This window comes from Helianthus annuus, chromosome 4 (assembly GCF_002127325.2).
Source record: "Helianthus annuus cultivar XRQ/B chromosome 4, HanXRQr2.0-SUNRISE, whole genome shotgun sequence".
Taxonomy (NCBI): Eukaryota; Viridiplantae; Streptophyta; class Magnoliopsida; order Asterales; family Asteraceae; genus Helianthus; species Helianthus annuus.
This window is the reverse complement of record NC_035436.2, coordinates 26,904,692-26,923,345: the sequence shown is the minus strand read 5'-3', so window position 1 is coordinate 26,923,345 and position 18,654 is coordinate 26,904,692. Positions and strand designations below refer to the sequence as shown.

Genomic DNA, 18,654 nt, shown 5'->3' with positions numbered 1-18,654 from the left:
CGAGTCCCTCATTCCGATGTGAAGTCAACGAGGCTCGTCAACGTTGTAACGGATCGATCTTGTCTTCCCACAAAAAAGAACACCATTAGCCTCGCCCCAGAGGGGGTCCGTGACCAAGCTCCGGCGTGAGAATAAGAAAGCTTGCCGGAGAATAAGAAAGCTTGCCGGAGAATAAGGAGATTATTCCGACGAATGTGCAGTCGCCGGAATATCCTCTTTGGTGTGAACCCTAGGCGAAGAGCCTTAACACTCTGTTTCCGAGTCTCATTTAACAAGGGGAGTGGAAGGAAAAGAGATGAAACTATGAAAAAAAAAACCATGTTCTTGAGATTTTTTAAGGATAGGAGGGGAGGGAAAAGGAGGGAAAATGGAAGAAAATTTGTCCATATATTCATCCTCCCAAATTAGAGAGATTAGGAGAGAAAATCCTATCAATTACTAAATTACCCTCCAATCTAATAAATCTCACCTACAGTTGTACCAGATAAATTTTGGTGGAAATTCTTCATTCCCTCACTCTCTCTCTCTGACTTCTGAAAGGAGAAACTGGAATTGAACGTCTTCTTCACACTTCCAGTTACATCAATCTGGTGCGTGGAATCTGCAGGTAATCTCCCTCCTTAGAATAATCGGTATGATATTTGCTTCTAATTAACACCATGATTATTTGATTCGCTAGTTCTACCTTTTATTTAGGTTAATTTTTACTCAAGTTATTCCCCCAATTCGGGTGAATCTAAATAGAATAGTTAGTTTTAGTTAGCGCTTTAAGTTAAAGATTACAATCGGATATGTAATTTTCGGTCAACGTCTGTGGTTCAGTCGACAGTTAAAATATTGTTCTTTAATCGATTAAGCAGACAAGAATGTGAGTTTGTACTGATCTGGTTGACTGATTGACTCAGATGATCGTCAACGTTTGTGTTGATTACCTAAAATACTGATTTGTGATGATATCTGCTTGATTTTGAGTTTAATATAATAACTTTTGAGTTGTTATTTGAGATGAGATATGTAAATTGTAGTGTTGCATGTGAAGTGGTTGAAAATTTTACTGATCATGGAGATAAGTCTGACGTTTCGGTTTGAATTCTAATTTTAAGCACTAGAACAGTGAATTTGTACCCTAGTATGTGAACGTTATCCGTCTATGATCATTAGTTTTATAGAAATTTATTAATATTGTATTTGTTGTCTGGTGATCTAACTCTAGGTTTTGTTCTTGTTATGTGAATGATCGTTATGTTGTTGTTATGTGCGATCGCTAACAGATATGATTGGCTGCTAGACTTTAAAAGAACATAGCTAGATATTAACTGAATGTGTGCCGTCCAAAAAAAACAAAACAAAACAAAATGTGTGACCATTGTAATCAAATCACATTCAATCACTATATAATCTGAAACAAGATGTCGATTTTCTGTGGCTTGAGAACCTAATAAATTGGAACTAATCTAGATGAGGAGTTGCCACAACCAATAATGGGGACTTCCTATGAAGTGTAAAGCCAGTGATCTCAGTCATGTCAAGTTCTTCCCCATTCACCTCCTCTGGCATTGCAAAGTCATATTTGTACACCAAGTTAGCTAAAACGAACTCGTTAACAACTATCACAAACTGAATAGCTGGACACCTTCTCCTTCCCGCACCAAATGGAATAAACTCAAAGTTAAGCCCTTTATAGTCGATAGGATTGTTTAAAAACCTCTCTGGATGGAACCTATCGGGTTCCACCCATCGTGTAGGATCTCTTCCTATCGCCCACGCATTAACAATCACTTGCGTACCAGCTAAAATGTCGTACCGCATTAGTTTGACATCTTGTGTTGATTCTCGGGAAGTGACTAATGGAAGTGGAGTATGCAACCGCAATGCCTCTTTTAGGACAGCTTGTAAGTACATCATTTTCGATAAATCATCCTCGGTAATTATGGGTTTTCCGTGAGCTACTTCTTTCACCTCTTTCTGTAACTTCTTCATAATTCTTTCTTGGGTGTCTAATTAATTCACTGATTTCCCATTCGATGGTTGTTGATGTAGTATCTGTTCCAGCAGCAAATAAGTCCTACAGTTAAGAAATATAAAATCTTAAACAATTCTTCACCATCAAAAAAAATGTGTTACGTAGAGTTTGGTAATCTTACCATAATGGCAACTTTAATGACATCTCTATGAAGGATAAAGTTGGTGTTTTTTTCGGACCGAATATCTAGTAAGTTGTCAACTAAATCTTGGCGTTTCTCGTTTCCATTTCCATCACCATCCACCATTCTTTTCATACTTATATGTTCTTCAAGAACACCCTCAAGAGACTCATCAAATTCTAGAGCAACATTTTTAGTTCTTTTCAATAAACCACCTAGTCGATCACCCACGACAACCACGGAATATAGTTCCCAACTGAAAAAGTACCAAGAAGATATGTAAATCCTACTGACGTGATGTCGTGGTCATAATCAAATTTAATCCAATTACAACTAATTATCTAGCGGTAAGTGGGTATCGAACACAGGGAGTTTGTGGAATATGTGTTATCTAAATGTTTGTCTAAGTTAACTAAAATTAAACTAAATGCAATAAAAGTAAATTCAAGAGTTGGATTTTGGTGATTGATTTGTTTGATTTTAAAACTAGGATTACTAATGTAATTGCAAAAATGGAAATTTGGTTTGTAAACAATTTAGAGACAAATGACTATCTTAAGTTTCCGGTTTGCTTCGACATTCATGCTAACATTCAAGTAGAAAGAATCACATAGACATGATTCATGTATGATTACTTATTGTGATGAAAGGGAACTAAGTACTCAGATTCCTAGAACGTGAGGTTGTTACCCGATGATCAATCAACCCTTACCCAAGCCTAACTATACCCATGATATCTCGATTGCCAACGGCACCATGAACGTATGGTTTCTAATTAGTTTAACATAAGAATCAACAATTTACAACAAAGCAATCACACACCATAAACCATTGGGTGTCAGCCCAATGGCCACCAGCCCACATTCTAACCCGGAATTGGCGGGTTCGAGTCTTGCTCGTTCCCAATGCCCCTACGGTAGCGGATTTACCTCCAGACTCAGGCTTGATGGGTGGCGGTCTGCGAGGTGGGATCACCTCGGCGGTTGGGAGGACCGTGGAATATCCCCCCACCATAACAAACAAATCATATAGATAAAGATTGTTATTCTAGAAATTAGGAAATCAAACATAAAGTCTTACACAAACCTTCAATCAAAGATAGTCATCAAAAGTGTAGCCACTCATGGCTTGAATCATCATCCTCACACAAGTTTCAATGTTCATTACAATTAAAAACACAAACCCAATGATTGGAAATTGTCTTCAAGCACCAAGAACACCCAAAATCGTCTCTAGAACAGTTGGTAACCGAATGGGATTGATTAGACATGAAAAGACACCATAAATCCGCATTAAAAGGTGGAAGTTACACATTTACGCAGGTCAGCGTCGTAAGCTACGGTGGCCACCGTAGCTTACGGTGGCCTGGAATGGCTTACGGTGGCTTTAAACTGTCATACGGTGACAAAAAGTGCCAATCGGCGGCCGTAGCTTACGGCAGGCTTCAACATGAAAACTTGTTTTCAGCATAACTTTTCCGTTTCAACTCCGTTTTCTTCACCGTTTTCGCCTACGTTCTCGTAATTTCGTCCTCTATCATGCTATCCTCTTAATTCTTCAATTCCAAAAATTGATGTTTTCATTTATTCTCCGTGTTCCTTCCATTTTAAGCTCTCGTTTGTACCTGAAACACAAACAACTGTAGTTATCTAAGTTCAAACAATTAAACGTGTAAAGCATGGGATTTTGGGATTTTAATCTTTTTAAGGCACTTAAGGGTTGTCCTACGGACCACCCATCACATCCCCACACTTACCCGTTGCTTGTCCCAAGCAACCCATTCAAAAACCATTTCAAAACCACAAGCGATCAACATGCAAACCAAGCTACAATGTATCGTCCTTTTACTAACTTTTTATCACACCACAAGACACACCCCTCACAACAACTCTCGTTGACAAGAAATATTAGCACATTATGCTAAAACACCTAATGCACGTGTGTGATTGTGCGACAATACGCTTGTATACAAATCAAATCTCCTCCTATCAAATATTTAGCATGCTTATGAATCAAAAGGACATTCGGGGTGTAACGGGGCTATGTGTAAAGGTAGGAAATTGGTGGAATATATATGCAAGTAGCTAACTGATTTGACCCGGTTTTTATTTCTACTACTAAACAACGCAAACATCAACTATATACACAACTTCTCAACTACTATCACAACTAAATTCTTCTTTTTGTATTTTTTCTCATATTTTTCTTTTTTTTCTTTTCTTTTATCTTCTTTTTTTTTCAAAGATAAGACATAAAAACTTAACAATATATACAAAGACATCAACACTACATACTAATTTCCTAAACCGGGTCATCTCAATAGGTAAAGTTTGTAGGAAGTAGGTTTGGGTCACAACCGAATGATATAAGACTCAAACATGGCTTTCTAAAGACCAAACCCCTACCCCTCACAATACCAAGCTCATATATGTAACGTATGAGGTCCAACCCCCAATTCCCACACTCTCACACATCTAGACGAGGCTACCTAAAAGTCCCCTATCATTTTCACAAGCATGATAATCCTAGGCTTCAACAAGAATTCGTACACAAGTTCTATTAACACGATACACAGACCGCCACTCAAAACAACGAAAGCATCATCTTTACTAATCATGTGTGGCTCAAACACTCACCAAGAAATGACTAGAAAGGGGTGTCGGTGTGTCAAGTGAAACAATATCAAGTGCTCAAATTCCGACAATTTTTTGCTTGGTTCACAAATTTTAAAATTCTCAAAAATTTCCCCCCATCCCCACACTTGGGATACATTGTCCCAATGTATGGTTTTGAAGGGAAGATCGCTTTTAACCAAGAACATTAGCTTTCGCTAATACTCTCAAATCCCAAATTTCTTTTTGTATTTTTTTATTATTTTTTTAAACACACCACCAACTAACACATCCCATAAACATATCAAGCACATTAAACACCACCCATCCGCCCAACCATGATCATATACATGAATATATACAAAGGTGCAAAAAATGAGAACAAGACACAACCTGATCAGTAAATCGGCAGTGTTGGTAGTGATGCGGCTGCGGTAATCGGACAGGAATATAAACAACTCTTGGATTCGCTGATATCTCAACGGGGATGTTGTCAAACATCCCCACACTTGAATCATTGCATCCGCGAGGATTGAAACGTAATAACCTGCCAAAACATAAACACAACACCAAAACAAAACCAAACCAAACAAAACATGAATACAATACTCTACATCCTCGGGCTGCCTCCCGAGAGCGCTAAGTTTAAAGGTCTTTAGCTAGACCATACCTGATATGCGTTATGGTAGTCTCAATGCACACTTCCCCAAAACATTTCCAACGAATGCCCGGAAATTTACATGCCATCTCCATAGATTTGTCAGTATAATTGGCGTGTTAAAACTGCACCTGCGGGCTTTGCTAATCCACTTCATGATATATACCTTAATGTCTTGTAGTTTCACCCTTCTCACCTTCTTCCTCGAACCCTCTTCCCCACACTTGTTATTTTGAATGTCTGATTTGGGAAAAGGTTCGGTATACATACTCATCTCGTTAGACTGTTCTGCCTCATCATCTGCACACACCATCTGATCCACCAGTGACTCTTCATCAGATAAAGGACTCATTGGTGTGGTATTATCCTCCACAACCTCCTCCTTCATGTGAGAATAATCTCTAATATCATCAGGTAATGGTGAAAGGCGTTGTTCTATTTCTATCTTCATTTTTAAATTCTAACATTTAGAAACTAAACAGCTGATTCGATCTTCATTGGAAAGGTTGCGTGTTGATAAATACTGCTCGAGTTTGGACAAAATTACTTCCAATATAGCAAGCTCTTTCTCCTCCTCGGTCTGATAAGCATAAACACCCTCGGGCTCAGAATATTCTTCGGGATGATATTGTCGATATCCCTGATACGGCCTTAAGATGTGTGCATCCATCATTTTTTATTCCAATACTTTGGGTTTTCTGAATACACCGTGCACACATCATAATCATAAGTGTGATCGCGACCGCAACAAAAACATAGACCATCCGTCCTTGTCTTATAATAAACATCCTCGTCCCGATCATATCCATCCGAGTAATAATCATCCTCCATCTCTAAGTCATAATCACCAGCGTATGATGGAGGTGGAAGTTGTGAAACATAAGACACCGATTTTCCATGTGCCCTCCTGTGGTGGGCCTCGTGGCAACCGATACACGGATGACGTGGACCCCCGCACAATATACTCGTAGAGAAGCTGAAATATGTGTAACGCACTGTCATCCTGCACAACACAACTCAACTACCAAGTGTAAATCACGAACATCAAAGAAAATCTTTTTGGGATTTTTAATTTTTTTAACTAATACACAAGATAACACACGTTGCGCACTACTCCCCGGCAACGGCGCCAAAATTTGACGTGATGTCGTGGTCACAATCAAATTTAATCCAGTTACAACTAATTAGCTAGCTGTAAGTGGGTATCGAACACAAGGAGTATGTGGAATATGTGTTATCTAATTGTTTGTCTAAGTTAACTAAAATTAAACTAATTGCAATAAAAGTAAATTCAAGAGTTGGATTTTGGTGATTGGTTTGTTTGATTTTAAAACTAGAATTACTAATGTAATTGCAAAAATAGAAATTTGGTTTGTAAACAATTTAGAGACAAATGACTATCTTAAGTTTCCGGTTTGCTTCGACATTCGTGCTAATATTCAACTAGAAAGAATCACATAGACATGATTCATGTATGATTACTTGTTGTGATGAAAGGGAACTAAGTACTCAGATTCCTAGAACGTGAGGTTGTTACCCGATGATCAATCAACCCTTACCGAAGCCTAACTATACCCATGATATCTCGATTGCCTACGACACCAAGAACGTATGGTTTCTAATTAGTTTAACATAAGAATCAACAATTTACAACAAAGCAATCACATACCATAACAAACAAATCATAAAGATAAAGATTGTTATTCTAGAAATTAGGAAATCAAATATAAAGTCTTACACAAACCTTCAACCAAAGATAGTCATCAAAAGTTTAGCCACTCATGGCTTGAATCATCATCCTCACTCAAGTTTCAATGTTCATAACAATTAAAAACACAAACCCAATGATTGGAAATTGTCTTCAAGCACCAAGAACACCCAAAATCGTCTCTAGAACAGTTGGTAACCGAATGGGATTATTAGACATGAAAAGACACCATAAATCCGCATTAAAAGGTGGAAGTTACACATTTACGTAGGTCAACTCCGTAAGCTACTGTGGCCACCGTAGCTTATGGTGGCTTGGAATGGCTTACGGTGGCTTTAAACTGTCATACGGTGACAAAAAGTGCCAATCGGCTCCGTAAGTTACGGCCCTTGCCGTATCTTACGGCAGGCTTCAACATGAAAATTTGTTTTCAACATAACTTTTTTGTTTCAACTCCGTTTTCTTCACCGTTTTCGCCTGCGTTCTCGTAATTTCGTCCTCTATCATGCTATCCTCTTAATTCTTCAATTCCAAAAATTGATTTTTTCATTTATTCTCCGTGTTCCTTCCATTTTAAGCTCTCGTTTGTACCTGAAACACAAACAACCATAGTTATCTAAGTTCAAACAATTAAACTTGTAAAACATGGGATTTTAATCTTTTCAAGGCACTTAAGGGTTGTCCTACGGACCACCCGTCACTTACGAACAAGTCATTAAACGGCACGCATTGAGTTAAAGTGTCATGTTGTTCAGTTTTAGATGTAGGGTGGCACAGTAAATAAGTAACAGACTTTTGTACATATTAGAAGAATGTTCATAAGATAAATTTTAAAGTGATGTTAGGCTTCTACATGTTTTGGTTATGTCTATGCATTGTGTTAAAGATATGTTTTGTTTTTTCTTTTTTAAAGTGAACTTTGGGACTTTTCTATGGATGCTCAAATATTCCGAGACCAAATACTTTGTATAATTCATGTTGTGCGAGCTAGACAATTGCAAGAAGCTAGACTAATTTGCTTATTGCTAGCTTTCATTACACAACATAGATTGTCTGCCAAAAAACATGCTAATATACCTACTAGAGATGTAATTTTACAACGACGATATGTACGAGAAGAGATGTTATGTGACCTTTCAAACAGTGGTAAATGTCGTGAACTTATCTGTATGAGTGAGAAAGCTTATATGATATTGTGCAATATCTTAAAGCATGATGGTGGTCTTCAAGCTACTCAACGAATGTCCGTTGAAGAACAAGTTGCAAGATTTTTGCATATTGTAGGAAATGACATGAGAAATAGGTTAGCCTCTTGGATATATCGCCGTTCTAGACCAACAACCAGTCGGTGCTTCCATAGAGTTTTGCGAACGATTTTATCAAGACATACCATTGGCTTTCAATTATTTGGTGGAGAATCAAGCTAAAGCGAGATCATTATTTAGTTGTTCTCCTAATATACGGTTGAGTTTGTTGAGAGGTATGATGGGTTTAGGTAAGAGTTAATTGCCATTTTAGTCCCTATGGTTGGGCCATTTTGCAGTGTAGTCCAAAGGTTTCATTTTTAACATCTAAATCCAAAAAGGTTTCATCGTTGCCATTTTGGTCCAACTGACTTAACTCCATCCATATGTGTTAAGTCTGCCAAGGGCATTTTAGTCATTTCATTTTTCTTTTAATTAACCCTTTATTCATTATTGTATAAAAACATTAATGAAAGGGCATTTAAGTAATTTTATAAATCTAACTATTAAAGTATTTTTTGTTATTTCCTAAATTCAATTTTAATCAATTTCATTAAATCATTAAATCCTTAAATCTATTTTTGTCTATTATGTATCCTCAAACCATCAGTTCATTAAAAAAAAAATCAAAACTTCTATACATCACCTTTCATCACCAACAACCCCTCCCCTCCTTCTGCTGCTAATTGTAGGATCGGATTGCCGAACAAACGAGTCGATCAGAAGAGATCTCAGACTGAATCAGAGGTGGAATTCATTGATTCAGTCTTTGTTTAGCTTGTAATCACTATTAACTGTCTCGTTTATTTATCTGGAATCAATTTACAGCACATAGACACTTCGACAGCGCTCCGCCGTCGGAATACACCTCACTAATTTCGTTTTTAAATGGCCTAGACCTAGTACCTATATATAGTCTTCTAATTCCGCTTGAACATACTCAAGAGGAATTACGTTTCAAGCGAAATTACAAGTACAAATGATATTACATTCTCAAGCGGAATTAGGATAGTTAATTCCGTGCGGAATTACCCTTGGTAATTCCATGTGGAATTAGCTCCAAACCTAATTTCGTTTGAGTTTTCTCGTATATCGTGCCTAGATCTGTCATTTATAATCTAAGACTCGAACGAAGATGAAGTCGACAGACAAATGCACCAACAGACTCCCCCTTGAATGTTGACGGAATCTTTAGTGAGAGTCTTCAACATGACGACTCTTCAATCTTGATCGGTCTTCTTGAATGATGTTCCAGGATCTCTCTTTGGCTCTAACCTCGTCAGACTCCCCCTCTCATCAAGCTGGGATCGCTGTCTGGAATTAGCTATCGCCTTGAGAATGCATCCTGACTTTTACTCTGTTCAGCTTATCTCCTGCACAAATCTCATCCACTTATATGAAAAACCGATTTATCATTCATAGACTATGAAGATCACATGTAGGTTAACATTCAACTCAAACTTCAAGTTTAATGAACCATTTTAACATTTCAGAATCTTATATTTAAACGTCAGTTGCGACGTATTCCCAACTATCCCAACGTGGATAGGGACTTATATTTAAACGTCAATTGCGGCGGATTCCAAAATCTCCCAATACGGAGAGGGACTTATAATTTACAACGTCAACTAAGACGCATCTCCAACTGAGGAGAAGGATTCATATTCAATACATTGACCGAAACATATCATTAAAACTCCAACTAATTCCCAACTGTGTGGAAAGGAGAAAATCTTCGTCAACTTTGTGACGATACTTGTTCCAAATCTCTAATAATTCCCAACTAGGTGGAAGTAGAGGAACCATAATATTGCATCGTTAGTCAAAATAAGGACAGTTGTGACATTGTGATCCCTTGTCCAAGGTGGTGAGCTATGCTCAAGCCTCATAGTCTATATGATCAATGCGATCATGACTAATATCATCAATATGATGATCATACTTAACATCCTTAGAGATGTTTGCCTACGAGCTATATTATAATGTCCATTTGTGACAAAGACAGTTGAAATCTTTTATGGTTCCCTGTCTAAGGTGGTGGGTTATACCCAAGCCTAATAGTTTATATGATCAATGCGATCATGACTAATATCATCTAAATACGATGATCATATCATTTAACGTCCTTAGTGATGTTTTGCCTCCGGGCTATAACATGTTGTCCATTTAAGACATTGACATTGTGATCTCTATGATCCCCTGTCCAAGGTGGTGAGCTATGCTCAAGCCTAATAGTCTATATGATCAATGCGATCATGACTAAAATCATCAGTATGCTAATTATATTTAACATCCTTAATGTTGTTTTGCCTATGGGCTATATTATATTATATTGTCCAATTGTGATAAGAGAATTGTAATCTTTTATGATTCTTTGCCCAAGGGGGTGAGCTATGCATAAATCTCATAGTCTATATGATCAGTGCGATCATGACTAATATCATCAATATGATGATCATACTTAACATCCTTGGAGATGTTTGCCTACGGGCTATATTATAATGTCCATTTGTGACAAAGACAGCTGAAATCTTTTATGGTTATGGTTCCCTGTCTAAGGTGGTGGGTTATACCCAAACCTAATAGTCTATATGATCAATGCGATCATGACTAACACCATCAACATCATAATCATATTAAACATCCCTAGTGATGTCTCGTCTACGGGATACATTATATCGTCCATTTGAGGCAATGACAGTTGTTACCATTATGGTTCCTTGTCCAAAGTGGAAAGTTATGCCCAAGTTTCCCAATCGATATAATCAACTGCGATCATGACTGATATCGTCAGTGCGACGACCATTAATCTAACATCCTTTCTGATGTCAATCGAATTGCCTACGGGCCATATTATATCGTCAATTGTGGCGAAAATAGTGGTCTATGACCCCTTATTCAAAGGTTATGACCTATGTTCAAACATTAAAGCCCTTTTGATTAAATGAGATCGTGGCTTATATATATATATATATATATATATATATATATATATATATATATATAGGGGATGGTTCAAATGAAAACCACTTTTATTGTGAAAACTCGAAAACTAACTAAAAAAAGCCTAAAAAACACACAAAATTTTTTTTTTTCAATTTTTTTTAATAAAAATCGCTAGTTTTTATATATAAAAAAACTTTTTTTCAAAAAAAAAAAAAAATTTGTGTAGTGCACATGTGTAATAATACACATGTGTAGTACACATACATATGTGCAGTATTACACATGTGCACTACACAAAATTTTATTTTTTTTTTTTGAAAGTTTTTTTTTTATATTAAAAAACCTGCGAAATTTTGATTGCAAAAAAAAAAAAAATTAAAAAAAATTTTTTTGTATGTTTTTTTGGCTTTTTTTAATTAGTTTTCGAGTTTTCACAATAACTAGTGGTTTTCATTTGAACTTTCCCCTATATATATATATATATATATATATATATATATATATATAGGGAGGGGCTCATGCGAGAATTCCATTTATTGCGAGAACCAATGTGAACCCAACCTAAACCCCCCTCCCCCACCCCCCAAACCTAAACCCCCTCCCCTACCCCCCAAAAACCTAACCCCCCTCCAAGCTAAAATGCTAAAAACTAAACCCCCAAAAAACCTAAAAAATCTAAAAAAAATCAAAAAAATAAAAAAAAATCTAAAGTTTTTTTTAATATTTTTTATGCTCAAATCGCTACTTTTAGTGGCAAAATTTTTTTTTTTTTAAAAATTTATTTTTTTTTGGCTTCGGAAAGTAGCGATTTTTATATAAAAAATATTAAAAAAAAAATTTGTGTGATTTTTAGCTATTTTTATGCATTTTTAGTTGTGTTCACCTTGGTTCTCGCAATAAGAGGTGGTTCTCGCATGATCTTCTCCCTCTATATATATATATATATATATATATATATATATATATATATATATATATATATATATATATTTATATAGGACAAAGATCCGTTAGGAACACAAACAGTAATACCTAAAAAAATCTAAAAAACACCCAAATTTTTTTTTTTATTTTTTTACTATTTTTTATATAAAAATCGCTACTTTTAGTATTAAAAAAAAAAAAATTTTTTAAATTTTTAAAAAAAAAATTTTTTTTTGCTACTAAAAGTAGCGATTTGAACATAAAAAATAGTAAAAAAATAAAAAAAAAATTAGATTTTTTTTAATTTCTTTTTTGATTTTTTTTAGATTTTTTAGGTTTTTTGGGGGTTTAGTTTTTAGCATTTTAGCTTGGGGGGGGGGGGGTGGGGGGTTTAGGTTTTTGGGGGTGGGGGAGGGGGGTTTAGGTTTTTGGGGAGGGGGGGTTAGGTTTTTTTAGGTTTTAGTTTTTAGCATTTAGCTTGGGGGGGGGTGTTAGGTTTTTTTTTTTTTTTGGGGGGGGGGTAGGTTTTTTTTTGGGGGGGGGGGGGGAGTGGGGGGTTTAGGTTTTTGGGTGGTGGGGGTGGGGGTTAGGTTTTTTTAGGGTTTTTTTAGGTTTTTTTAGCTATTTTAGGTTGTGTTCACATTGGTTCTCGCGGTTCTCGCAATAAGGTGGTTCTCGCATGAACCTTACCCTATATATATATATATATATATATATATATATATATATATATATATATATATATATATATATATATATATATATATATATATATCCTCCATGACAAGGCCTTAGTGCCATATCTTCCAATGTTCTTCGTAACAAGGCTTTAGTGCCATATCATTCAATGTCCTTCGTGACGAGGCCTTGCGCCATATCTTTCACGTCCTTCATGACAAGCCAATGTAATATGCTATATTTAGATGTCCTTCGTGATAAGCTAATGTGCTATATTTAGATGTCCTTCGTGATAAGCTAATGTGCTATATTTAAATATTCATTGTGACAAGCAGATGAGTTATGCGGGTAAAGTCCATTACCAATTAAGGTAAGCAGGACTAGTGAAATTGATATATAAACATATAGATATGTAAGATCTAATACAAATAAATTGATTTGCTATTTAGTTCTCAAAGTATTACTAATGGCTATATTATTTCAGTTAAACTTATGGCAAGCCTGAGTATTGGCAAGGCAAGTAAGAAAAACGGTGGTGACGACTTAGAGCACCAAAACCGTAAAGACGAAGAGAATCGTCTTCGATCCATAGTTGCCGATGAAGTCGGTAAAGCCCCGGCTGGATTTATGACCACATTTAAAGGGCCAAAGCCATCAGTACAGAAAGAGAACTCCATTACTAAACCCCGTTCTAATACTCATAAGACTGAAAGGTCTCAGTTCTCCTTAACTAAAACTGAGTAGAATATCAAGAGTATCAAGAAAGTTGAGTCTCATGACTCTAAGAAGGGGTGTACATATAAATACTTTGTTTCTTGTAAGCCCCATGACTTTACGCGAGAGATTGGAGCAATTGATGCTCTAAAGTGGCTGGATGAAATGGAAACCGTTGTTGATATTAGCGGTTGTGCCACCAAGGACACTGTTAAATATGTGTTCCAATCCTTCAAGGAAGATGCTCTGACTTGGTGGAAGGCACTGATCCAATCCCCTGGCAAGGTTGCAATGTACAACCTGAGTTGGTCTAACTTTGTGGAATTGATCCACGAGACTTATTGCCCACCTCGCGAGGTGGAGAAAGTTGAATCTGGCGTTCTAAGGCTAACCATGAATGGCCCCGAGTGCCGAGCCTATGTATCTGAATACAACTCTTTATCAAGACTCGTACCGTATTTAATTTTCCCCGAGTCTTAGCGCATTGCACGGTTTCTTGGGGGGCTCGCTCCAGAAATCAAAGGGATGGTTAAATCCTCTAAACCTGCAACTTATAGATTCGCTGTGGATTGGTTCTTTCTCTCACTGAAGATGAAATTGGGCAAGGGCGATTAAGGCCGACGAGGATCACAAGCGAAAGCGTGATGATACCCCAAGTAAGGGTTACATAAAGGTTAAGACTGGTTCGAATTATAACCAGTCCATGCCGAATGAGACAAAACCCAAACGTAAAACCTGCAGGAAACAATACTTCGGAAAATGTTTCCATGAGCAGACCAAGGGATGTGGCATCTGTAAGAAGATGGGTCACAAGTATCATGAATGCAAAGACTTGAAAGACGCAACGTGCTATGGATGTGGCGAGAAAGGGCATATAAAGAGCCGCTGCCCAAAAAGGGCGACTGACGGGAAGAACAAGGCCATTGATGGTAAGAAAGGCAATGTCTGAGCCTTCCAATCTGCTACAGCAGAAGCAGTTCAAGACATATCTTTACGTATATGTTTCTCGTAAACGTTTTATTTATTAGAAACTTGTTTTAAACTCTGGAGCCAATTAAAGCTTCATCGATTTTAAATTTAATAAAATTTTAATTTTGCCCTTTCAAGGCTTAAATATTAATTATAAAAAACTAAAGTCGCCAATCTAGATGGTTTAACATAAAATATATCCTTCTCAAAGCAATCTGTTCTTGACAATCTTTTTCTATAAATCCTACGGGATTCGCTATGTTCTTAGACATGGATTGGTTAGTCCAAAAACCAAATCCACATTGTCTACAGTAAAGAAACTTATCAAAATTTAAAATCCCCATCTGGTGATATATTCACTATCCGTGGAAGATAAACACTATGGATTGCTCAAGGAAGCTTTTATGCTTGAGGCATCCAAGTGATTGAAAGAAGGATGTGTCATCTACATGACACAAGTAACTTTTGATGAATTAAAATCAAAAGCTGAAGACCGTGCGCAAGAGAGTCAAACATCGTAGACCATTTTTAGTCTGCATCATTGAACTAAAAAATCCCACATGGAACTGAGAAATGGTAACAACGAATCTAATCTCCAAGTTACCAAAGATAAATCGTGTCACCGACGCAATGTGAAATATAGTCTACAGACTTGCTAAGTTGATGCTTCTTGTCAATTAAGGAAAAATTTATAATTCTAACAAGTTAAGCTATATAAAGACAACATCGAGTCTCCTTATAGAGCATCGTTGTCTGAAGTATCGAATTATGGTACTAAATATATTCATATCTTTGGAAAGTTCTAGCATGATGCCCAGTTGATAAACACTCGTCATGTTTCGCCATGACATTCAAACGTGAGATTAAGGTTTATTGAAAAACCATGCCTATTATAGACCATGAAATTTAAAAGTCCCAATTTTACCTCGTAAATGTGAATGGGATTTCCATTATGGCCCAGGATACTCTTGAGAGGTTGAAACCTCCTACTATACGGAATTGACTGTATTGCTCTGAGCAAATCTCGAGGTTGAGATTTCTTTTAAGGGGGTGAGGATCTAACACATTGTAAAATCATTTCCAATAATGTATCGACACGTGTCCCTAATCCTAATTAAGTTAAACGTTGACTAGGAGGGACTATTATCGCCAAATAGTTAAAACTTTGAATATGAGAGGACTGAAAGTGTCAACATGCTTAAACTAAGCCTCTGAGTGACATTATACGGTATTTATGTTCTCATATTAAGCCACATGTTGGATAATCGAAACCGTTTGCGATAAACTCAAAAGTTTCGGTAACGGAGGGTTAAAAGCGTCAACATGTTAATTCTTACCTCTGAGTGACCTTTTAATGATTATGGGGCATTATGATGTTTAATAACGCTCTTGGGAATACTTAATATAGGTCGTTTAGGGATCTGATGCCAATAAACGATAATACGCACAAGTTCGTGCGTTGAAGGAGGTAAAAGTGTCAATATGTTAATTCTTACCTCTGAAAGACCTCTTAAAGAACCCGGAGCGTCGTGATATTCGTTCATACTCTCGGGAATGCCCGATATGAGCTACGTAAAGCTTTGATGTTGTTGGTGCATACGTCTGTCGACTTCGTCTTGTATCGAGTCTTGTAGGATGGTGTATAGATCAGGGCACGAATTTTGAGGAATTTGTCAATAGGATAATTTCGCACGAAATTACCAACTGGTAATTTCGTACGAAATTAGCAGATAATTTCGCTTGACTTGGTAATTTCATGTAGAATTCTAATTTCGCATGAAATTAAATTTCGTGTGAACCAGTTGGTGCGAAATTAGCTTGCCTATAAATAGTAGGCTTGTAATTTCATTTGGGATAGGTCTGTATGTGTGATTCCGGAGCCGAAGTGCTGCCGAAGTGTCTATTCGCTGTAAAACTTTGTCAAATCAATCAGAAAGACATTTAAAGTGAATATCTTGCTGAATCGAACTCGATATGTCTGTTTCCGCCTTTCATATTGAGTAGAACACCTCTGAACGACTCGTTTCGGTCGGTAAAATGATCCTACATGCTAAAGATAGTACATCACAACATGCTAAAGATTTGGAAAGTCAAAAAGTGATAAATGATCTCACTGATGATGTGTCAGTAGGTTTTTACTCATTCAGTAAATTGTTATTGAGATATAAACCTAAATACGAATACTTACTTATATCGTGGAAAACATCTCTCGGATATATGGGTAAACCCCGAAATCTTGTTTGAAAGATTTTCTGTTTCTGACATACTAGGTCTTTGTGCGTGGTGATATCTGGGGTATTATACCAGGACTTCTGATTTTGCGGGAGCAATAGCCTAGTCCTCGTATAATACTTTGCATAAGCTTTAATCTTAAAGCCAGCCCTCAGCATAAAAAATGATGAAACATTGAAAAATGCTAATCATGTGCTGTTGAAGAAAAGATCCCCAAATGGGACACACCTAAAGTCGAACCGTCATCTCTCTGATTTTGCGGAAGCAATCACCTGAGCTCTCACGGTCTCGCATTTACCCGTTTACAGATATCATTAGTGTACATTCACCTGTAAGACTGAATATAGAAATCTGGATACAGAAGTATATTCTGAGGTGGGACACACGAATAAGTTCAAGTGCTTAAAAATACAAAATTCGTATCTCGAAACAGTTGAACTTTGTGTAAAAATTTAAGTGGATCAGTATACTGACAATCTACGTGAATTGTTTAAGAACTTACAATGTCTAAAGCTTAACGGTGTTGGTGATTTATCTCAAAAACTGATATGATCCTCTTACACAAACTCACAAAAATATAGTCTGTAAATATTTCTTTACTGCATTTCATTAAAATCAAAAATCCAAAAAGATTTTCGACAATTGATGTTGAAGAGCTGATTTTCAAAATCCAAGTGCTGAACTTGATGAACATTTCGTAAGGGGGAGTCTGTTTTTAAAAAAGAAAAGATTTTGAATATTTTGTCTACAAATGGTTCATCAGAGATTAACATTGTTAAATCATTCTGGATGAATATCTGTAAATGATATATAAATTTGTCAAATGTTAAATTTGTGAAATTTATTGTGAGGTAGAGATTATGCAGGTTAGTCAAGTTTCAGATCCTGATTCTGAGTGTTAGAAAGCCAGGCTGTGATTCTGAACCTGTGAAGGGTGTATAGCATGATAAAGATTAATAAGAGCCAGGTTCCGATACTTGAGGACTTTGTGATTTCAAAAAGCCAGGCTGCAATCCCAGCATATCGAAAGGCGGAGTCTGAAGACATCCGAGGGAAGATTATTTGTTGGTGCTGAAGAAAAGAGAAGAGAAAAGACTAAGGAAGTTTTACACTGTCAGATACTTCAGATAGTGCAGACTGACTGATAAAGACTGAAGACGTTGAAGACTTGACACTGAAGACTCGTCAACATCCTCCGAGGGGGAGTCTGTTGGTGCATACGTCTGTCGACTTCGTCTTGTATCGAGTCTTGTAGGATGGTGTATAGATCAGGGCATGAATTTCGAGGAATTTGTCAATAGGATAATTTCGCACGAAATTACCAACTGGTAATTTCGTACGAAATTAGCAGATAATTTCGCGTGACTCGTGTGGAATTCTAATTTCGCATGAAATTAAATTTCGTGTGAACCAGTTGGTGCAAAATTAGCTTGCCTATAAATAGTAGCCTTGTAATTTCGTTTGGGATAGGTCTGTATGTGTGATTCCGAGCCGAAGTGCTGCCGAAGTGTCTATTCGCTGTAAAACTTTGTCAAATCAATCAGAAAGACATTTAAAGTGAATATCTTGCTGAATCGAACTCGATATGTCTGTTTCCGTCTTTCATATTGAGTAGAACACCTCTGAACGACTCGTTTCGGTCGGTAAAATGATCCTACAGATGTCCTTAAACGATATTACGCACAACCTTGTGCGTTAAAAGGACTAAAAACGTCAACGTGCAAAACTATTTCGTTGAGTGACCTTCTAAACGAACCGGGAATTCCGTAATGCTCTGTCATACTCCCGGGTGTGCCTAATGTTGGAACCATAAGGTTTATACATA

General features: G+C 36.8%; 1 protein-coding gene across 1 annotated transcript; it reads right to left on the bottom strand.

The window, feature by feature from the left end:
• Nucleotides 1–1,449: 1,449 nt before the first annotated feature.
• LOC118491460 (psoralen synthase-like) lies at nt 1,450–1,980 on the bottom strand. Its single transcript, XM_035989264.1, has one exon. The coding sequence runs from the start codon at nt 1,978–1,980 to the stop codon at nt 1,450–1,452; it is 531 nt and encodes a 176-aa protein (XP_035845157.1).
• Between the last annotated feature and the right edge of the window lie 16,674 nt (nt 1,981–18,654).